The sequence below is a fragment of the Aulostomus chinensis genome, chromosome 3, assembly GCF_037954235.1.
Source record: "Aulostomus chinensis isolate RoL2024-O1b breed Wild chromosome 3, RoL_Achi_v1.0, whole genome shotgun sequence".
Taxonomy (NCBI): domain Eukaryota; kingdom Metazoa; phylum Chordata; class Actinopteri; order Syngnathiformes; family Aulostomidae; genus Aulostomus; species Aulostomus chinensis.
Window position 1 is genome coordinate 1,959,740 of NC_141322.1, and position 23,579 is coordinate 1,983,318.

General features: G+C 48.1%; 1 protein-coding gene across 4 annotated transcripts in view; it reads left to right on the plus strand.

Annotated features, from left to right (window-relative positions):
* The window catches only part of phactr3b (phosphatase and actin regulator 3b), a 42,990-nt gene that overhangs the window by 18,742 nt on the left and 669 nt on the right, over positions 1 to 23,579 (plus strand). For 3 of the 4 annotated variants that reach the window (XM_086197856.1, XM_086197848.1, XM_086197865.1), the window contains 5 exons: positions 1,333 to 1,510; positions 21,056 to 21,111; positions 22,487 to 22,548; positions 22,652 to 22,792; positions 23,283 to 23,359. In XM_086197856.1, the coding sequence (XP_086053982.1) occupies positions 1,333 to 1,510; positions 21,056 to 21,111; positions 22,487 to 22,548; positions 22,652 to 22,792; positions 23,283 to 23,359 (514 nt within the window). The remainder of the gene's footprint in view (positions 1 to 1,332; positions 1,511 to 21,055; positions 21,112 to 22,486; positions 22,549 to 22,651; positions 22,793 to 23,282; positions 23,360 to 23,579) is intronic. The other variant, XM_086197838.1, reaches the window with a different exon arrangement.

Consider the following 23,579-nt stretch of genomic DNA (forward strand, 5'->3'; position numbering starts at 1 on the left):
TCCTGCTCACATGTTGGCATAGGAGCCTATGTCCGACGCGTTTGAGCTGCATGATTGTCACCACGTCCCTCCAGCCCTGGTTAAGTTTTAAGGAGACAAATGGTACAGCATCGCCTTTCACGTTTCTAATGGAGAATTAAATGTTGAACACCGTCAAGGTACTGGTGACACCGTCAGGTCACTGGTGAGCACCTGTGTGGTGTTTCATTGTGCTGAGTCACTTGGAGCTTGACGTTGCTGTGAGATGGACAGAGACGGTTGAACGGCTACAGGAACCTCTGCAGTGACAGGAGCCTGAATCCCAGGCCTGGATTTAGCCTGTAGATGGAGTTAAATCAGTTGGGTTTCATCTTTGATTCATTCTGTGTAGGAAATAGTCGGCTCCTGTTTGTGATTGTTACCTATGAACGAGGAAGACTGTTCTGGATCCTGTAGTGTGTACAATATTTTGATTTGATCAGGTTTACCAAAACCTTTTTTGGATTGAAGCATTCAAAATGTCATGTCATTGATTGAGATTATTAACTATGGAAAGGGAGGCGGCCCGATGGAGCAGTGGTCCTCCCCGTGGCCCCCATCAAGAAGGTTGTGGGTGGAGCCCCGGCTGCAGCACGGGGTCTTTCTGGGTGAGTCTCCATGTTCTCCCTGTTCCTGCTGGGTTCTCTCTGGTACTCCAGCTTCCTCCACAGTCCAAAGACATCAAGAGGGACCAGGTTAATCCAGACTCTAAATTGACCGTAGGCGTGGCTGGGAGAGCCAATGGTTGTCTGTCTCTATGTGTTGGCCCTGCCATGGACTGGCGACCTGTCCAGGGGGAAGGCTGCTGGGATAGGCTCCACCCCCACCACCCTCAACAGGAGAAGAGGGGGAAGTTGGAGGGATGGAGGGATGGATGGATGATGGATGGAGGGATGGAGGGATGGAAATGATAAAACTAAATTAATTGGATCTTCTTTAATGTGACTGACTTGATTGCTGATTAGGTGATTAAGCAGGTGGGAAATCATGCAGAATACAGGCTCACGTGGTGATGCGTCACATCTCAAGGTGTCTTGGAGTCATTTTAGGAAGTTATTGTTGTAGAAGAAGTCCAGGCAGGTCGTAAATCTTCATACAACTCTTGCTCTCTTGCTCTCTTGCTGGTAAAACTGCTTGCTGAAAGCTATTGAAATATGTCAGTATGTTCTCAATTATTTGATTCTACTTTAATCCTATTGTTTCTCAGGCAAAAGCATAAAAGCAGAGTGCTAGGCGATTAGCATCAGTTCAGTGGGTTTAGCTGTGAAACTATGCCTGGCAGCTTGAAACCTGCTGTGTGGTTGTTGACCTCAGATATGTGCCCACCACCACCACCAGGGACCCTCCCCCGCAGGATGAGGAAGGAGCTCTTGGCTGTGAAGCTTCGTAACCGGCCCAGCAAGCAGGAGCTGGAGGACCGCAACATCTTCCCCGTCCGCAGCGACCAGGAGCGGCAGGAGATCCGTCAGCAGATTGAGATGAAGCTGGCCAAGTGAGTGGCTGTGTGCGGACCCCGTCGGCCTGCCATCAGACCCCCCCTCATCAGTCAGACCCCCCACCCTCCACTGCTCCATGTATGTCTGCTTCATCACTCAACATCACTGATTCCACCTAACAAGCCTGTGTCCCTAAACACATTGTCGACGTGTGTGTGTGTTTGAATGTATGTCCACTTAGCTTGAAGGTGACAGAGACTGACAGCGAGCAGACGTCCATTTACAGACACCCCAGGTCATTGTCCTGTTTGATCCAGGTCACCTTCATCCAGCCGCGTAAGAACACTTGGATTGGTTCTAGAAATGAACCCCGTAGAACCCTTCAGGCCGCTGAGAACCAGCACACCGAACAAAAAGAGAAATAATATTGGAATTGAATTCAAATGCAAAGCCAGCTGTGTCACAACATGGTATATTACAGGCAACCAACACAAATGTCATGTTTATACAGTCGTTGTGTCTCCAGAAAGAAACCCCAAACTCCAAAGTGACGATGCCATGTGGCGTTGTTGTATTCAGAGCTTGGTGTACTGCCCCCAAGTGGACAGACACCATTAATACAAGGGCTGTCAAGCAATTTAAAAGTCATCATCTAATCAGTTACACTTTTGCTAATAATTCATCTTAGATATGTGTTCAAATAGAAGTTTGTAATGGGTGAATAAATGCACTGAAGCATTTTGGAGGTTAAAATCCTCTTTTTCTTTTAATTTCTGGTGGACTGGTCTCAGTCAAGGCGTGCTGCGGCCCTCCGGTGGACACTGGCAGCTCTACATATACGGGCTAAATCCAGGTGTGATGTTTGAGGGGCATCGGATTGACGCGTGTTTCGACTCGTCTTTTTTTTTCTATAACTACTGTACATTGTACAAATCAGAATTTTCAGTCTGAGGAGAGACGAAGCGTGAAATCAAACCACCAGCGCTCGTGATTAAGGACACCAGTTATTTTCTGGTTCTGCGGCGTATTTCCACAGCAGGATGGAAGATGGGAAACAAGACGACAACCCAGAGAAGTTGCAGTGAGGAATGAGAAGTCTAAAGAACAGCACGTTTATGTAAAGGAAAACACAGGTTGATGATCACACGGTCTCACGTGTGTGTGTGTGCGTGTGTGTGTGTGTGTGTATTTGGTGCTGCCAGCTCAGTAAAAATAACCTGGATTTGCATGACCTGCTGGTACCTGGTTCAGGTGAGTCAGGTTGGGCCTTTCAACCAAAACAATGAGCTGAAAGACTGCAGACTGACACCTCGCACGTTCCATCATTCCTTCGGCCGATGGTGTCAAAGTGTGGACTCGTGCCGCTCCTGTCTCAGCTAACATGCATCTAAGTTCTGATTGATGCTCTCCATGTCAGAAAACGCCATCAGGTTGGATGCATAAAGTTGGTCTGGATATGGCGTTTCTGGGTCAAGCGGTCTAAGTCTTTCGGCGCGTGTAACAGGATTTTGCGAGCAGCAGAGCAGGAATGGGAGCTAATCGTATTTGTCGTGTTATGTAAAAGGCAATAGGCAGTTATTATGGCTTTAATAGGATTAGCAGTCAAATCAGGTTAGTTTTTTAGTGAATAACACAGTGACAGGGTGTGCTGGGAGGCTCACGCAGCGCCCAGTGTGTGTGTGCGTGTGCTTCTGTTTGTGGGGGGGTGGGGGCAGTCACTACTTTTCGTTACCACTGTGATAATTATGGTTCCGCCACATATCATATACCATATATGGACATGAGGCCATCTTTTTCCTGGCCTTGATGCTGAAGGTTTCACACTGGTGTCGTTCTAATCTGATATTCATGAGGCAACAAAGCAAACACACCAGGTCTGATGTGAAGTCATGTCATGTGACCGTGAAACAGCATCATCTGGGTTCATCTCCTCCCCTAAAGAATCAGAGCCCCTGAGTCTGAGTTTTTGAACTTCCAAGAAGTGGTTCAGGGTTTGGAAAAACTCGTCTGGAATGTTTGACCCGGTTGGACTTTCAGTTCACTAATCAGCCTCTTGAAACAGTAACTGAGAGTGAGAGAGTCAAACAGGGAAAACCGCTCCAGAGACATAACGATATTGTGTCGGGGGGGGGGGGTCTTTGGTGCCCCCCCACACCAGATTTGAGAATAGTTAATATAATTATGCTCTTTTAGCTGGTTGTTGAACCGTGGAATCATTCTTGACTCCACAGTTACTTCTTCACATTTTTACTGATTTCCTCAGAACAACAGCTCGCGACCGTCAGAGTCTGAAGGGTTTGCAGGAACAAGGATTATTAGAATGGATTTGACGCTGAGTGTTTTTCTTCTCCTGCAAGTCTGAATATTTAGCTTTTACTGTTTGGAGTTTGGGCTGCACGGTGGTGCAGTGGTCAGCGCTGTCCCCTCACAGCAAGAAGGTTCTGGGTTCGAGTCCCGGCTCGGGCACACAATCTTTTCTGTGTGAGTCTCCATGTTCTCCCTGTTCCTGCTGGGTTCTCTCTGGTACTCCAGCTTCCTCCACAGTCCAAAGACATCAAGAGGGACCAGGTTAATCCAGACTCTAAATTGACCGTAGGCGTGGCTGGGAGAGCCAATGGTTGTCTGTCTCTATGTGTTGGCCCTGCCATGGACTGGTGACCTGTCCAGGGTGAACCCTGCCTCTTGCCCGTTGACGCTGGGATAGGCTCCACCCCCCCGCGACCCTGAATGTAGGAATAAGTGGAAGACAATGGATGGATGTTTGGAGTTTCCTGTGGATTGTTTCAGAAGGTCGTCTGTAGTGTTGTGCGGTGTCAACAGAACAGGCTTGTTCATTATGAACAGATACTGTAGTGACTTCTGGGGGTTCGCCACTAGAGGGCGCGGTGGGGACGAGCCGCCTCGGCAAGAGCAATGTGCTGATGTTTACAGTCGAGTGTGAGTGTGAACCAGATGCACCCACTGACTGAGCCTGCAGAATCACCCGAGTCGCTGCGTGATTCATCATCAGGGAGCCGCTTCAGGGACCGACGCTCTCCCAGAGCCCTGGCCACAGTCAGTAAATATATATAAAATTACTGTATTTGCCTGTGAGTGTTGTGCAGTAGAAGCAGCCTCTTTACTTTTGACATGTGTCATGGCAGTATGTCAAGTGAAGAATCTGCAGCCTTCATTTATGATGCAGCTCTCGACCTGAAAAATGAGTGCACATAAACCCCACTTTTTAATAGAGGAGACCATTTGTTCGCAAAGCAGAATATTAATGTCCAACCCAAACCATGATGCTTCTGGCTCTGGCACACAAAAATAAGAAAGTACTTTTAAATCAAATCCGTCTGAAGCTTTGTCAGTGTGAGACGCTGCCTTTGGCCAACTGGCTGACCACAATAGAACGTGTTGTGTCAAATGGAAATATTCTTGAAGAACATTTAAAGAACCTGGTTGTTTTTATTGTATGTTGTTGTTTTTCCTGCGAGTGGAGTTGTTGGAATGCAGGTTTTAATGGCCCCGCCCTGCTGGAGCAGGTGGGCTGTGAGGTGAGGGAGCGAGCGGGGGAGCCCGGCGGCGAGCCAAACCCCTACCACACATCCAGTTGTTGAGATGTTCCTGCCTCTTCAGTTTCTCTCTCGCGTCCCTGGCGCAGAGCTGAGGCCTCGCTGGTGATGAAGAGTAAATGAGCTTTTCAGCTCCCAACAAAGGAAACGACATAAACTCATTGACGGAATCTTAATTATCATTTTATTATTTCTGCTTCTACATTATTGATATATAGTTGTATATATATACTTTACTTTGGGCAGCCCTGCCCCTCAGCATTTCATCTAAATTTGAAGATTTTCCACGTTTTTGTTAACTTGCTCAGAATGATATTGGAGAGGAAGGTGAGATTAAAGATCTGTGTTGCCGGCTAATAAATCCTGTCAGGGTGCCACAGTCAGCGTGTGGTTATCCAACCAGCAGCATCGCGGCGGTGGCGGCTGGTAGAAATGTCGAGTCTCTGAGCTGAGAATTGAAGTCAGCAAGTGCTGGATGATGCAGAGGAATTTCTGTCTCCTCCAGGTTCGAACGTACGCGTGTTGAGCAGCTTCACTGGGGCCGCCGTCTGGCGCCTCCACGTGCCAGCGTGCTACACCCTCGCCACCGGCATTTCACATCTACCAATGAATCAGAGCTGAGGAGCGTCCGATATGTGTGATGTGATTATGAAACGCGCCTCGATCCACGTGAGCTCAAATGAGCAGATTCCAGCAAGTAACTGCATAACAGTGAGGATGTTCGGCTGCAGGAGGGCTGCAGAGGGCAGGAGCCACCGGCTGATTATGTAAATGAGTCTTGCATAAAAGCAGGAAGTGGTCGATTGGGGGTCATGAGGGTGGGTCAGCGGCGGGTGATGGTACGGCGTAAAGACTCGCCGGAGAGGATGAACTGACAGGAACATGATGGACAGAGTAGAACTGGAGTACAAGCTAAAGTACTCAAGAGGAGCAGAGCTGCAGATGGCGTGGGCGGGACACAGGTAATTTATTCAGAAAAGACAGGAAGTCAATCAAATGGAGAAGACAGATGACAAAGTAAAGCAGGAACTTCCAACATGAAAACCTGGACAAACTGAAAGGTCACAACGAAGAAGTTCAAGATAATACAAACTACAAGAGTCCAAAACTGAAAGGCCACCAACAAAAGTCAACATGGTCGAAACGTAAATCGTTCCCAGAAGCTGTAAAATCACATCAATAAGCCACAGTGTTGCAGTACAAGAGCAAACAAGTAGTTTTACTACTACGTTGGTAGTAGTATCAAAGTTCTCTTTTCCCCCTCTAGTTGAGTTTACCTTCATTTGTATTGATGCTCGTTTGAGGTTTGACTAGCGCTCTTTTAACGACATCATCTGGCTGCACCGTCTTCTTCTGCAGTGATAGACAGGAGAATTAGCGCCACCTACTGATGACCTCGATGCACACACCTCGTATTCACACAGCAGTTGATGGAAACCATGTTTTTGAAATTTCTTCAATCAGTGCGGTACTACTATCATCGGTGAGGTATTACAGTCATCAAAGTTGTAGTACTAGTTATCGTTGTGGTAGTACTATAATCGGTGTGGTATTACAGTTATCAATGTGGTACTACTAGTTATCGTTGTGGTGCGACGAGTCATCAGTGTTGTGTTCTACTAGTCCTCAGTGTGGTTCTACTAGTCCTCGGTATGGTTCTAGTAGTCCTTTGTGTGGTTCTACTAGTCATTAGTGTGGTGTTCTACTCGTCCTCAGTGTGGTTCTACTAGTCCTTGGTGTGGTTCTAGTAGTCCTCAGTGTGGTTCTACTAGTCCTCAGTGTGGTGTTCTACGAGTCCTCAATGTGGTGTTCTACTAGTCCTCAGTGTGGTTCTACTAGTCCTCAGTGTGGTTCTACTAGTCCTCAGTGTGGTGTTCTACGAGTCCTCAATGTGGTTCTACTAGTCCTCAGTGTGGTTCTACTAGTCCTCAATGTGGTTCTACTAGTCCTAAGTGTGGTTCTACTAGACCTCAGTGTGGTTCTACTAGTCCTCAGTGTGGTGTTCTACTAGTCCTCAGTGTGGTTCCACTAGTCCTCAATGTGGTTCTACTAGTCCTCAATGTGGTTCCACTAGTCCTCAGTGTGGTTCTACTAGTCCTCAATGTGGTTCTACTAGTCCTAAGTGTGGTTCTACTAGACCTCAGTGTGGTTCTACTAGTCCTCAGTGTGGTGTTCTACTAGTCCTCAGTGTGGTTCCACTAGTCCTCAATGTGGTTCTACTAGTCCTCAATGTGGTTCCACTAGTCCTCAGTGTGGTTCTACTAGTCCTCAATGTGGTTCTACTAGTCCTCAGTGTGTTTCTACTAGTCCTCAATGTGGTTCTACTAGTCCTCAATGTGGTTCTACTAGTCCTCAGTGTGGTTCTACTAGTCCTCAGTGTGGTTCTACTAGTCCTCAATGTGGTTCTACTAGTCCTCAGTGTGTTTCTTCTAGTCCTCAATGTGGTTCTACTAGTCCTCAGTGTGTTTCTACTAGTCCTCAATGTGGTTCTACTAGTCCTCAATGTGGTTCTACTAGTCCTCAGTGTGTTTCTTCTAGTCCTCAATGTGGTTCTACTAGTCCTCAATGTGGTTCTACTAGTCCTCAGTGTGGTTCCACTAGTCCTCAATGTGGTTCTACTAGTCCTCAATGTGGTTCTACTAGTCCTCAGTGTGGTGTTCTACTAGTCCTCAGTGTGGTTCTACTAGTCCTCAGTGTGGTTCTACTAGTCCTCAATGTGGTTCTACTAGTCCTCAATGTGGTTCTACTAGTCCTCAGTGTGGTGTTCTACTAGTCCTCAGTGTGGTTCTACTAGTCCTCAATGTGGTTCTACTAGTCCTCAGTGTGGTTCTACTAGTCCTCAATGTGGTTCTACTAGTCCTCAGTGTGGTTCTACTAGTCCTCAATGTGGTTCCACTAGTCCTCAGTGTGGTTCTACTAGTCCTCAATGTGGTTCTACTAGTCCTCAGTGTGTTTCTACTAGTCCTCAATGTGGTTCTACTAGTCCTCAGTGTGGTTCTACTAGTCCTCAGTGTGTTTCTACTAGTCCTCAGTGTGGTTCTACTAGTCCTCAGTGTGTTTCTACTAGTCCTCAATGTGGTTCTACTAGTCCTCAGTGTGGTTCTACTAGTCCTCAGTGTGGTTCTACTAGTCCTCAGTGTGTTTCTACTAGTCCTCAATGTGGTTCTACTAGTCCTCAGTGTGTTTCTACTAGTCCTCAGTGTGGTTCTACTAGTCCTCAGTGTGGTTCTACTAGTCCTCAGTGTGTTTCTACTAGTCCTCAATGTGGTTCTACTAGTCCTCAGTGTATGGTCCCAAGCGCAGCTAAGATAGAGCGGCTTAGACTGAGTTCTCATCTGCTTTCGTTGGGAATTCAATGGACGTGGGATCCTTCTCCCTCCATGGCGACGTCACGAGTGCGTGAGTGAACCTGCCAGTGGTCTTGCGAGGTGACGGTTCACACTACGGTCCTGCAGACCTTCAGAGGAAGAAGATGCGGCATTTCAATCGGATCTCAGGTGCACTTCTATACCAGGAGTAAATGTATGTGGTCACCTGATGGCGTGTATGTGTATGTAGGCGTGGTCCTGTGCTCTGACTGAGGGCAGGACTGGCTGCTCTACCAGAGTCATCAACATGGACTGAGTCAGGGTGGTGGACTGCTGAGGCACGCCATTGTCTGGCGTTATGACACCATCTGCCAGCCGGCCTCCCGGTCTGACGAGCCCCGTGTCAGCTCGCACAGAGACAACAAAAGCTGAAGGGCCCCCGTGCCTCGGCTGCTCTCTAAACATCCCTCCTGCACAAGTGATTTTGTCCACACACAATGACTCACAGTGAACCGAGCAGAGCGGTGCGGGCGTAGGCGGGGGGACCAGGTGTCTGCGTCTGAGAGCTGTGGAGGGTCTTGTGTGGGACAGTTTGTACGGCATCAGGAGCAGAACCGCCTTCATTGCAGGCAATCAGCAGTTGTCAGTGTGACCCTGGCCCCAGATAGCAGCAGCAGACACGCTGAGCAACGTGGTCCATCAGGACTCCCAGGGTCCATCAGGGTCCCAGTGAGCAGTGTCCATCTGAAAGCCTCCCTCTGATCAAATCATGGCGTTCTGTTCCTTTTCATCTCCTCACATCACGATCAGGAACCTTCCATCATCTCTGTTCCAGCAGTAGAACATTGCTGCTGACTCTTCTTGTGCAAAGCCACACGATAGAATCGACCCGTCCGTTGACAGCGGCATTGGTTCATCAGCCTTCTTGAACTCAGACTTCAGTTCTAAACCACCCTATACGTGATGCTTCACCCAAAAAGCTGATTTTTCCTTTCAAGTACTCACAAAAAGGTTTTCTTAGTTTTTTCAGAGCTCATTCGCAGAAGCACCCAACTGGAAGTGTTCTTGTTAGTTAACATCTGCGACCACAGCGTTTATGGTTTACTGAGCTGGATTAAGGAGACTCCGATTAAACCAGACGACGACCTAGAGATTCTGTAAACAGACATTTGTGGACAGTTTAGCTGTTGTTCGCCGTCAGGCTCCGTTAGCTACAAGCTAAATATACGTGGCTGGTTCTTCCTGCATTCTGGAGTCACTGAAACATCTGTGTGAGCTGAAGACTCCCATTAGTGAGTGCTTGAGAGGCAAAATACGCTTTTCTGGGGGTGACTTTGAACAGGATGGTTTGATGAGGACGTACCCAGACGGATACTTCAGGGATCGTCCTGTTCTCTGTGTCATTGTGTCATCTATTCTGCTTGAAACTGGTCATTTTGGAGATCCAAAAAACAATAAAAAAACCCAAATAATTCTGCCCAAATGCACCAAGCTAAAGTAAAAAGCCTGTTTTGGAAATGAAAAGTACAGATATTTTGGTAAAATGCAGTGAAAAGTTTAAAAAAAAAGGCAGAAGTGTAAATGTAAAGTACAGGTACTTCAAAACTTTAAAAAGAACCTAGCAACGTTTTGGGAAATACTCTGATTATCCAGCGTCCCCCGGGCCAGACGAGCAGGACCTCTGTGCTTCTTCTGCCTGGGGTATGCTACCACTTCCCATCCACTACCATTCATTGTGCGTGTTGAGGAAATTATCATTTCACAATTCATATTCAAGACCTAAATGGGATTCTTCCGGAAGGATGAAACCATCCCTGTGAGTGGGAACACGCCACCTATGTTGTGGAATTTGATTTAACAGAACCAGTGTGTTCACGTCCTCTGAACCGGTCAAAGTTCACTGTGCTGCTCTGATGCAACACATGCACTGGTGTGCTGAAGAGGGCTCGCTATGTTGCATTGATTTGCGTTAGCTAAGTGCAGCGCCCTGCCACAGGATGCAGAGCAGTGGGCCGGCCTGGGGTAGCGGAAGGGAACCCTCTGTTTCTAAATTTAGCTCTCGGTGATGAAATAGTCCTGCGGCAGCCATAATCAATGCTCCATCTACGTCATCGCCCTTCCGATGGACCCGTCCTGCTGGCCCGCAAGGAAGACTGACATAATATGCATCCGTGTTCTTTGGAGTTCCGACCAGCTTTCCGTGTAGCTGAGTTCACATGAACGACGTCGGGCCTGCAGCACCTCCACCAGCTCTTTGTTACATACTGCTTTCCTCAGCACCTCAGCGAGCTCCTCCACACACACACCGACCCGTACCCTCAGGTCTCCCTCCTCCACCCAACTCATCCTCCCACCCGCTCGCTTGACCACCATAAGGTTTAGAGCCTTCGGCCGCTCAGCCCCCTGGCTCAGCCCCCGGCTCAGCCCCCTGGCTTAGCCCCCTGGCTCAGCCCCCTGGCTTAGCCCCCTGGCTCAGCCCCCCGGCTCAGCCCCCTGGCTCAGCCCCCTCAGCTCCTCACACAGCCAAATTCTCTCCAGTCGGTTTTGTTGATCTGGGACTGAAATGATGAGACAAGATCCTTCAGCCAGTCAGCATAACAAACCATGTGACACCATCACATGACAAATCCAGAAGAGCAGAGAAAGTGTTTTCACAAGTCCATCGCCCTGTTGCTGATGGTTGCTGGTGTCACCCTACGTTACCATACCAACGTTACTGCTTGTTGCTTCTGGAGACGCCATGTTCATGTCTGACCAGTGATGTCATCAACTATGAGGACAAATCAGGGGCTACACTACTGTTGGGTGTTGCAGAATCAGTTTGAACAAAGTGCTGATTGGTTCGATATCGTTCAAAAATCTCCCACTGGCTTTAGGTAGGAGGAGGAACAGGAAGTAGTCTTCCCAGCCGCGGCCTACTCTGCTGTTGTTGTTCTGGCTGCGAGGCGGTGGACCAGTTCTGGTAAAATGACTCTACTTCATCCTCTGGGTCTGATAACATTTGGGTGGCCTAGAAAAGCAGTTCAATGAGATCATTTATCCACATTCAAGTTAGCAGAAAGCTAACAGGAAGTAGTGAGTCTCTGCAGGAATGTCACCTGGTCAAAAAATGCAGTCAGCTCTGAAATCATGCAGTAAGCTTTGTAAAGGTATAATCAAGTGTTCCAATCAAGGGGATGAAGGTTAAGATGCTCTAGATCAGGGGTCCCCAAACTTTTTACTGTGAGGGCCACATAACTTTCCCCTTTCCTATTGGGGCCCGGGGTCAGTTTGTAACAGAAAAAGTGTGACGATCACGGGGTGCCTAAATGTAAAAATGTATTGTTTTCCAGAAAGCCACACTACCAAAGAAGCCTCTCTGGGTTCAGGTCTCGGATTTTTCCTGGGGTGTTGCCAGATAGGAGCACAGACTGCAGAAGGGTGGACTAGACTGTCACGCTCTATGCGTGTATGAAATAGTGACTGACTGTGTTCACATTAAACGGCAATGTGAATTTTCGCGTCGCTTTATTCACGAATATAAACACATTGATCCAGCGATCAAATTCACACGAATAAAGTGAGGTGAAAATTCGCATTGCGTTTGGTGTGAACATTCGGGCTGCAACTAACGACTCTTTTAGTAGTCGACTAGTCACCGACTATTGAAACAATGAGTCGACTAATCGGATAATTATTAACTTTTTCTGAAATTTAGCATGAAGTTGATTTAATTATGTGGCAAATGATAATAAACACAAGAAAGATGGGCACAATGAAAAATACATCTTTTATTGAACATTCATTAATTTAAAACACGTTTGTCAGGCACAGTCTCATAACGCTCACTCAGCTGCTTCTTCAAATGTTCCTGCGTCACCGCCATGACACCAAGGTCTGCTCAGCAACCTTAGCTAGTAGTCTTTTATTCTCCGTATCCAGGCTAAGATGCTACCAGACTTTAGAAGTTTTGGTGCGCGTACCTGATGTTGACGCTGCCATTATTGTATGTTACCACTCAGAGAAGAGACGCTACTGCGCATGAGCGACTCTCGGCAGAGGTCATAATCAAGTGAGACGCCTCACTCTGCTGGAAAAACGCGTCTGGCGACAACAGTGGACGATGGAATTCATTGTCGACTGTTGCTATTATTATTTTTGTCGACAACGTCGACTAGTCGTTGCAGCCCTAGTGAACACACCTGAATAGTTCATAATGAAAATAGTTCATAGCTAGTTATCAGTTTTATTATCAAATACAAATAGACATATGGAAAAAAATCAAAATGCGTTTCTGGTATTGTTCAGGGGGCCGGGCCAAATGTGGAGGCGGGCCGTATCCGGCCCGCGGGCCGTAGTTAGGGGACCACTGCTCTGTAGCTTCAATATAAACCAATAAGTTGGGTCAGTGCGGTTCTCGTGTCAGAGAATATCAACAATAACAACAGAAACCTGTCAAACCTTGGTCTGTCCCAGGCTGCCAGCCTCTCAGGAGCTGCAGTGTCTCCCTGGTCCATGTTGGCCTTCAGCCCTGGAGGTTTCTGCTGGATTTAGGTCAAGTCTGAGTGCGTGAGTGATTCACTTTGATTGTAAAGTAATGATGACACTCTGATGAGGCCGGAGTAACATACAGGTCAAGGGTTCAGGAGTGAAACAGTAACATTCAATCATTTAATTGACAAAAAATGTAATTCACTTTATTTTGCAGCAACAACTTACCAAGAGTTGGCGTATCAAAGTAGGACAGTGAAACCACTTGAATGCTCTTTTAAAAACACATTGGTTGGGATTCACACTTATGATTTACAAAGGACGCGTTCTTTGATTCCTTCGTTTCACAGATTAGACATTATTCCTCTCTTCCTTTTTTCCATTTACAATTAAGTTCTACATTCAAATTTCTAATATTCTCCCTGGGGGTGGCGTGGCTCAAAGGTAGAGTTGCTGTCTAGCAACTGAAGGGTTGCTGGTTCAATCCTCACTTCCCCCAGTGACCATGTCCAAGTGTCCTTGAGCAAGATACTGAACCCCTAACTGCTCCTGATGGCCCTGTGATGGACTGGTGACCCATCCAGGGTGAACCCCGCCTCTCACCCAATGTCAGCTGGGACAGGCTCCACCCCTCACCACACACACACACACACACACACACACACACACACACACACACACACACACACACACGACCCCTAACAGATAAGGGGTATAGAAAATAGATGGATGGAATATTCTCCCTCTAGAAGTGTAGCTATTGTCTGTAGCTAACAGCTAACTCACCAAACAAAATGGCTTCTTCTCCCTCCAGCGGGAGGAGCTGATGACGGGACACTACTCAGTGCTTCAGTCCGCTCAAGCATGGAGGAACCAATAACTGGATATTTGTGGCACAAAGACCAATTTCTGCTGACACCAGGACTCATTTGGTGAAACGGGGCAGAGCCGCTCAGTCAGCTGCTGTCCAGCTATAAATAACCAGAAGTGCATCGGCCCCACAGCAGCTGACTGAGAGACATTAGCATTCTGAGTCCCGGTGTGGGATTCGGTGCCACTCCTAACAAATAGGTTCAGTGGAAGTGTGTGTGTGTGTGTGGGTGGGGTTGCTGAGATGTTGCTGAGCTTCTGAACTCCTTTCAACTCATTGTCCTTTGAAATAACGCCACTGTGACGACCACCAGCCACCTGCGGCTGCTGGACCCTGCTCTTCCTTGGAAATCTGCAAATTTCTGGAAATTTCCAGTTTCGTAACCCTTTTAACCCAGGATGAAATATTAATACGCTCTCTTCTCGGGATCTCCTCTGTGTTTGTCTCCCCGGGAGCCAGGGGGGTCGCTCACTTCCAAGAACAGCATTTCAAAGCTTTTTTTCCACAGCGCTGAATTAATTAAAACAGGGAAACACAGGAAATGATGCGAGTGCAGCAGTGACCACTTGTGACACCTGTAGGCCTGAAACCGACTTTGCCGTCACAAGGAAGGAAGGCAACATAATGAAGGATGTCCATGGATAACATGGTGTTCATGACTTGTGTTTGTGTACGTGAAGTTAGTGCAAACCACCGACTTTCTCTCAGGCATATTTCTGAGGACCCGTTCACACATCCCACTGACCTTTAGACGAGGGAACCGGCCCTAACGCGATGCTAACTGACCCTCTGGGTTTCCAAACTTATGAGCTGCTGTTTTGTCCAAATGCAAAATACAGGTTGGAGATGACAAATGAAGTTAAAGCAATAAATACATATAGTTAGTGAAGCGTTTAAACAGCTGATGACTTGTTGGTAACTAGTTGGGTTAGTGAGCATGCAGCCGTATCAGAGCCTCAAATATCGTGACCCTTCAAGCAAATTCTCTTGCTTGAATCACATTTAGGTGTTTGTTTTGTAGGTTTTCTACCTTAGCTTTTATCAGTATATTTTTGAGTATTACCATTTCCCTTTTTATGCGTCATTTCATTTCAGCCAATAGGGGGCACAAACTGCATCAGTAAAACTGCCTCTGGGTTCCTGTCCCTGGTTTCTGATACTTTGGAACTGGTTTTCAACATAAAGCAGGTCTTCAATAGAGATGGATGATGTTGGATCAATTTGACCACTGATTCGCTTGATATCCAATATAATCTGTATTAAAACAATTTAATTTGATATTCATGCATTGAAATACAGAGTGTGAACTGTTACGTTTTTGTTTTGAAAACATTTGGAAAGCTATTTGCTTCGCGTAGCTTCAGCACAAGCAACGCAAACAGGTGGGAAAAAAAGAAAAAAATCAGTCTTGATTTGCAGAGCTGATGCAGATATGGTTGTCCAGACCCCAGACCCCAGACCCAAGACCCCAGACCCAAGACCCAAGACCCCAGACCCCAGACCCAAGACCCCAGACCCAAGACCCCAGACCCAAGACCCAAGACCCCAGACCCCAGACCCAAGACCCCAGACCCCAGACCCCAGATCCCAGGTCCATACCTTCAAAAGTGAAGTGGAGTACGTCAAGATTAAATGAGGATGAGAGTGTTTATCTTTGCCTCACAGAAGGACCCCCCCCCCCCCCCCCCCACGTGACTCGTCTCGCTGTTTGTTTTCATCAAGCAGCTCCACATGCCGGCATCAAGCCAGTTTCAGAACTATTTTTTTGGCAGCTGGAGAGACGTAACCACCGGATGACTAAGCCTGCACATTTATGGCGGGAGGAGAAATTACATGCTGCCACGCCAGTGCACCAAGCATGGCCCACATACCCTAATTAACATTACACAATGGCTTCTTTTACGTGATGTAGCTGCAAGTAGCATCTCATTTAAATGTCAAAAGCCTGAGTGCCTCGGCGCCCACTCGCTGTGTTCCTCTCCCTTTCCCTTCCCTCCAAATTAGGGTCACACCACAGTCATCAGAGACCTGACCGCTGACATACAAGGCTAATTTTGTTGGTTGTCACCCCTTGCTACATTCATCAGGCTAAAAATAAACACAGTGTGTTGGGGGGGTCTTGTCATTGTCCGTCTCCAGCATTGATTCAGGGTTAGATTCATTTATGTGAAAAGCAATGTTTGCTCCTCCATATCAGACCTGGAGCCCAGACAAGGTTTCTCTGCCGTGTGAAAGTTTATGCTCAGCATCCTCTGGCGCTCCGAGCAGCGCAGAAGCTATTTGAAGTCACTTCCTCCACACAGCGCACTCAGCGGGTCATTCGGGGCCCAAGCACCAACCCCCGCCTGAACCGTGTTCCTGCGCTGAAGGGCAAAAGCCTCAGACACAAACAAACAGCCAGAGAAAGAATTGATTCCTGGATTTCATGTCTGAGCCCTTGAATGTGTCCCATTCATCACTTATCAGTAAAGCCATTGAGGAGAGAGACAGAGACAGAAGGTGAGAGAGAGAGAGAGAGAGGTGTGGGGGGTGGTTGAAAAGGTTTCTGCCTGTGTTTGTTTGTGCGCTTGAGGGTCGGGGGACGCAGGACATTCAGAATTCAAACTGTCTTATAAACATCTAGGTCAACTCTTACACACAAGCGTGGATGTTACATAAACGGCAGGTTCTGGAAGGCTACGAATAAAGAGGGTTAATTTAATTATTCCTGGCAACCAACCTCCAAACCCCCCTGCACCCCCCGGTTCCCCGGGCTGTCCTGGACTCCCTCCACTGCCAAGCGCAGCGCTCCTGTCCTGGGGCTCTCTCACTGAGGGGACGGAGCCAGGCATTAGGACACACCTCAGTGGGCAGTAGCAGGCTGCCGCCAGGCCCGTGGCGCCTGACTCATCCCGTTCTCCTCCACTGTTGATGAGCTGACATTCCCATCAGCCCTTGCTCTTACAGGCAGCTCATTGCTTTGACGTGCGTGTGAGTTCTGCAATAAACAAGGAACTTTTACCTCTGACCAAGCAGAGTGGGTGAGTACTTGTGGAGCACATTTCGCTGCAGGACTCTGTGACTAACAGCCCATTAGGGTTGTTTGGCAAAACAGAACCTGACTCACTCTTCCTTGATGCCTGATTGGGGATGTTTGCCTCGAACCTACAGAAAGGCCTCTGAGTTGAAATGCATGTGGTGGATGATGGCATGGCTTAGAACCTGTAATTGCTGCTAATAAGCAGACTGGCTCCTAGCATGGTTTCCTTCGCCATCGCTGTGTGTCACCACGTGTGAAACAGCGAAGGAGGGAAAGTGCTTTGGCTGCCATTAACACAGCTACAATGAGTTTGTGTTGACTGCGGCGTCCCCTCTGGCTGAAACTGGCCCCTCCACCTCTCATGCGGTAAAGCTGTTGATTTGCTGGGTTACCGGTAGATGAGACTGTGCATTTGTTTGGGAGTGAGTGAGAGAAGGTCTTCATTAGTGGGCTGCCAGGGGGTCACACAGGAAGTATCACTGAGGCCATATAGATGCATGCGTGTTAAAGTGACACGACTACATAATCAATTAGTCCCGTTAGCTGCTCTAGAGTGGAAAGCTGAAGTTCTCCTACTCTAGCTCTGTACCATTAAGCCCATCGACCACTCGCAGCCATGTCTGGTGCTTTATAAGCCCTCAGTGACACAGCTGGGGGCTTATTTTAGATCTGCGCTCCCTGCCCTCCACCCTGTCAGGACGCAGCAATGTGGAGCTTTCGTCCAATTTGAAGTCAAATTCAAATGTGGTGATTGTGTATGTTTGAAAAGTGATCGATGTTTTCAGGGCCGTTCAATTTATGAGGCAGGGTGAGACCTGTCGCTCCAGGAGTCCCAAAGGAGCCTCGGGGTAGGTGAGCTGAGGTGGGCCTGGGAAACCCACCGTAGACCTCAGTTTGCCTCCTGTTGCTGTGTTTTACGTGACGCTTCACCCAATGCTACCCACAAATGTTTTCACAAAGTCTCCAGGTCCTCATGCGTTCCAACACACGCCATCTTAATCCAGCCCAATGCCCAGCCATCCACAAACACTTCAATGTGAGATAAAACCAACTACAACCCCACTCTGCGATGAGCGGGAGCAAATTTGGTTCAACTGAATGCACCAGCTGGTCCTCCTTAGTGCTACCATGATGGAGCTGGACGTGCTGTTGGTTCCCTAGCTACCAGGTCCGAGTCTGTGTGGAACTGGCAACACCAGTGGCTGGGTTGTGCTGCAAGCGGTCCTGTGTAGTTCAAACAGTCGTCCCAAAAGTGGGTCCTGTGGAGCGGACCCACATCGTGCTGGTGTCCCACCGTGTCTGTGGTTGGTGGTAGCCTCCCACCTATTGTACAAAGGCAGTGAAGAAAACTGCAAGTTAGCTAACAGGGGTGTAAACAACAACACCAAAAAAAGACTTGGCAAATGTTTTTTACGAAGGAAAATGCTCTCAGATCTGTGTTGTGACCCTTGAGCCTTGTAGCAGATGCTGGACAGACGAAGTCGCTGTAATAATTCATGGAAAATGATCAGAAAACGCTGAGTGTCTGAGGACTCTTGTTGTGCGTCTTGATAATAATGCAGATCCACCTCTGAGTGATGCATGTGCAGGTGAAGCAAGGATGCCATGTTGGCCTACTGCGAAAACCTGGTGTCCGCCTCACTAACAGGGACGCTGGAGTTTGTGTTACTCTGAAGAAGACACGCTGTTCCCAGTAAGCGTAACGCCCCGTTCTTGTACTGCTGAGCTGCTCGGATCTACTTTGGTTCCCTGAACCACACACTCGGAGTCCTGATCGCCTCTTTTCCTGACTGTGGATTCAAACCAGCTCTCCGTTGCTCCTAAGTGAGTCGTGACAAATAATTTCACGCAGCAGGGTCAATAGTAATGGCGGCTGTGATAGACAGTTGTACACTGTGCCATCAGCCTCACCCGTGCATCATCACGAACTGCCGTTAACGCTTGCCGTTGACTTGTAATTTTAATAAAGTGGCTTTAACATGCAATGACAACAACAATTCATGTGTTCATCCACGTACGTTAGCAGAGGGCTAACCTGAAGCAGCCGGCTCCATCGTCACTCACCTGCGCGGGCCACTCTAAGCACCTGTGTGGACCCTGGACTCCCTCCCTCGCTCCAGGACTCCACACACAGACTCTGCTCAGTTCTGACAGGTTTCACTGGGCCGCTCACGGTGCAACACTGATATTTCCAGTCGACTGTCTCATGCTGTTGCAACCTCTATTCAGGGAAAGGTCACATTAGTGCATTCAAACAAAGGAGCTGTAAAGCTGCAGCTTTGTTAGCTTTCTTTGGGCCTCTGGACAACTTTGATGACAGCAAGAACCTCACAATGGTCCGGTTGCTTCCTCCTGCCTTGGTTTTGCAGAGAGTCCAGCACTCATGCTCCTCCTGGCCCGGCTACCTGGACCAGACAAGGAGGTTTGTTTGTTGTTTGTTATGGACGGGGGAGGACAGCTGATCCATATGGAATCCTAGAATTCTGGTGATGTGGAATGCTGCTTAATCTGCCCAGAAAGAAACCCGCCAGTCGTGTTAGACTAGTTGGCTGCGGGGGGGGGGGGGGGGGGGGGGGCAGGTGTAACTTGTAACATTAATTATGGCCCTGTGTCATTGGCCCCTGAATCCAACGCAACTATCAATCACACCCGTGTCTCCTCTGTAACATCAGGCAGGTACCGACTCTAGGTCCTCTGATGAGAGACTCATTGGTTCTTCCTCTAAACGAAGTCCGTTCAGGTCTTTGACCCTCAGTGAGGAAAAGTAAATTAGAACATCTTAAACTGGGTTCAGGGAAAGTGTCAGGATGAGTATGTCGCAACTGTCTGAATAAAATAACCTGAGAAAACGACAATCGTGGCTTGTTCCTACCTGTACAGATGAGGCGCTCAGAGACCTCAGAAGACTCGAGACTTGATTTGCACAACCTCTTTAGGAGTCGTGACAATCTCACTGCCGTGCAGGAACTTGATGGGAACAGACGGATGTCGGCCCTGATCAACCCTGGCCAGCAGCACATGCTAACATGCTAAGAGCCATTTAGTTTTATTTCAGATTTAATCCAGTAACACACACAGCTGTTTGACTAGCACTGTACTGATGTATCAATGGAGGAAAAATGTTCCGCTGTTTTTTTCTTTACCTGACATAAGCCAGCCCAGCACCAAAGTCAGCCATCTTGTATCAGTAGAGGCGTCTCACCAGGTGAGGGCTTGAGCGGCGATGGCGGTGGCAGAGACGCATCGCTCAAACCGGAAGGGGGCGTCTACGTCTTTATAACGGTGGCTAAATTTGAGGTTTGCAAACGTGCATAACGTTAGCTTAGCCACATTAGCAGTATGTTAGCTTGCTACCAGCTAACTCAATTAGTTTGCTGAATATTTCTATGAGATAGTAGTACTCCAGTAAAGGTAACATAAAATTGTACTGTATTTAATATCAATTGTGATCGTGTTTTATAGGTTAAAAACACTGATTTTACACGATGTTTGTGTGTCAGGAGCCTTCAGCTGGTCGTTTAACTGTGGAGCTCTTAGGCCGTGTTGAAGCGGCGCTTGATCCAGTTGGTTTTGGTCCTCTTCAGATTTGCAAGTACATCATCATCTTCATCCGCATCATCTTCATCCGCATCATCTTCATCAGCATCATCTTCATCCGCATCATCTTCATCAGCATTTGCCTGTTTTTTTGTGTGAAAGTTTCCAGTACAATAGTTTAGATTAATTTTGTAATGTAGTGGAGTGAACAGAATTTCCCCCCGGGATTAATAAAGTATTCTGATACTGATTCTGAAACATGAAAGATGTTTAATGTAATGAAGTAAAAGTTCCCTAAAATATAAAGATATACAAAATATGGACTCAAGTAAAGTACAAATACACAGACACTGTACAGTAACTGAGTAAAATTACTCACTTTCCACTATTGTTAACAGTAAAGCTGTGCAGCCACACCAGCAGCGTGTGTGTGTGTGTGTGTGTGTGGGGGGGGGGGGGGGGGGTCGGCGCTCGGTCCCACCCCTCCACACTGGTTCAGCGGGGGGGGGGGGGGGGGGGAGGAGTCACACACCGCTCATCATCCTCCCCGCCGCCGCTTCTCTCCACTAACTTCGCTCCTCCTGGAGCCGAGCTGGTCCTCCGGCGGAACCTCTCCGCTTTCCCGGTCAATCCCTGTGAATCTCTTCCTGATGTGGAGATTTGGACGACCGAGCATCAGCATCAGCCGCTTGCCGGAATCGCAGGTTTTGTGCTCTGGATGTGCGGGTCTTAGCGCACCAAGGCGGCTGAGCAGGCTGCGCGGTCGCGGGGTTGGAGACACAGAGACCCCGGCAGCGGAGCGGCATCATGGTCCAGAACGTAATCTTGGTGTTTTTCCGCAGGAGGCTGAGCCAGAGACCCGCGGTGGAGGAGCTGGAGAGCCGCAACATCCTGAAGCGTGAGTAGACCCCGGAAGCCCCGCCAGCTCCCGCCTGACAGCTCGACCCCGGCGGTCACTGCTGGGGCTCAGCGCTGAAGTGGGAATCTCCCATTTTGTTGCAGTTTTCCTTTTTTTTCTGGTCTTTTTCTTTTGACCTTAAATTATTGTTATTTTTTCACTTTGAAATAAGTAACATATAACTGTTTAATTTGAGTGCACACACTTTTTCTGTATCTTTGAATATTTATCTCCCCACAGCGAATACTAGTACTTGAAGTACTCCCTCATGTCTCAGGGGCTGGAGGAGCGCTGGTCCAGTTCCTCCAATCAGATTCCATATTTCCTATTGGATTTCTTGATTATTGTCTCCGTCCTTGTTGTGGCTGGCTACATCGTCAGACTGCAGTAAAGAACAGGTTTAAAATACCTTCCAAAGCGATTTCGCTGACCTGCATGTATAGACGGCCGTGGCAGCGTGGAACTACGGACAGGAATCTGAGACCTGTCAATTCTGCCTCACGATTCTGTAGTAAATGATTAATTCCTCAGTTGATTAATGAAAACAATCAACTATACTAATAATTCTCTTTAATATACCAAGAAAAAAGGCTTTGTAGGCTAACTGTCTGTTAAATATCACTCTGTAGAAAATATGGTGGCGCTGCAGGGACGCCCTGCCTACACGCCGTAATCGGCAAATGTAAAAAACACAAGTCTGACTCAAAGCCTGTCAAAAGCCCACCATTATCACTTGAATGGGCTCTGATCATCGAACATTCGCTGTCACTCAAACTCGTTTCTTGAAGAGTAGTTAAGTGAATGAACTCAGGATGACGGTGTCAGGCTCCGTGGACCTGGTCCCAGCGCCCTCAGTAATTAAGACAGCAGCTATGTGAGGAATGACGTCCCACACGTGTCCCTCAGCGGAGACAGACCACCTGTGGGCCTCCTAGCAGCTGTGGGCCTAAAGACCAGGACCTCTCAAGTCTGTCGCTCTGCCTCTGTCTGAGCTGAACCTCCCTGACAGATCCCTGCACCCGCGATCCCCGCTGGTCTTTAGTCCAGGGCTGGTCTTTACACCTGGGCTGGTCTTTACACCTGGGCTGGTCTTTAGTCCAGGGCTGGTCTTTACACCTGGGCTGGTCTTTAGTCCAGGGCTGGTCTTTACACCTGGGCTGGTCTTTAGTCCAGGGCTGGTCTTTAGTCCAGGGCTGGTCTTTACACCTGGGCTGGTCTTTCTATTTCTGTGGACTAAATTATGTTAATCGTGCCAAAATGGACTGAGACGCTGAGGCTGGTGGGTAAACTGTTGGCGTCAGTGCTCAGATGGTTATTATGGGTGTGTGACATCATCTTTGCTGACAAATCTCTGTTTTTGTCGTGGTGCCAACAGAGAGAAATGACCAGACTGAACAGGAGGAGAGGCGGGAAATCAAGCAGCGGCTCAACAGAAAGGTACAGAAACACCCACGATAACTCTGCCTTCCTCTCCCTGAGTGATTGGTGGTTGATGGATCACCTGACCAGGGATTCGCCGACTGTTGTTCTTGATTTGTAGCTCAACCAGCGGCCGACAGTGGACGAGCTGCGGGACAGGAAGATCCTCATTCGTTTCAGTGACTACGTGGAAGTGGCCAAAGCTCAGGACTACGACAGGCGGGCTGACAAACCCTGGACCCGCCTGTCAGCTGCAGACAAGGTAGAGAACCGGACCTTCTGGTCTTGAACCTCAACACCCAACCCTTGTTCTCTGGGACCTTGCTAACTCAGAATCAAACCTCTTCTTCTCCTTCTCCTCCTTCTTCTTCTTCTTCTTCTTCTTCTTCTTCTTCTTCTTCTTCTTCTTCTTCTTCTTCTGCTATTACGGTTGTCACAGCCACAGTCGTGTCGTTTCATCTACACTGCCACCCTCTGGTAGCACTGTACAACCTGTTTTTAAAATCTAACGCCAGTAGATGGAAACACACCTACTTCACCAAAATATCCGGCGTTTGTGTGACGATTAAACGGAAACACAACGTGTGTTAAGAGATCATTTCAGTCTTCACAGCACTCTTCTTTCATGCCAGCCGTTATTTAAGCTGCAGGTCAGCAGATGTGTTTCCATTTTCATGACAGCCTGAGTGGCTGTGTCCGTGTGTGGAGGGTCGCACATGTGCACACGCGTGATGAGATCTTTCCTTCTGCAGGCGGCGATCCGGAAAGAGCTGAATGAGTTCAAAAGCAACGAGATGGAAGTCCATTCTTCCAGCAAGCATCTGACCAGGTGAGTGGGAGGCAGCGTCTCGGAGGCGGTGCTGTGTGGAGGCGGGTCATTGTGACGTGGTGATCCAGCTGCGTTCCAGCCTCTGGAGATGGGAGCGCTGCACCTCCCTTGCACCATAATGAAGCTTCACACAGATTCAGCTTACGTCTGCTAGCGTTGAGCCAAAAAACACCTGGGTTATCTGGGTCTGTGCGTAGACGAGACCCCGTTCTCCCTGCAG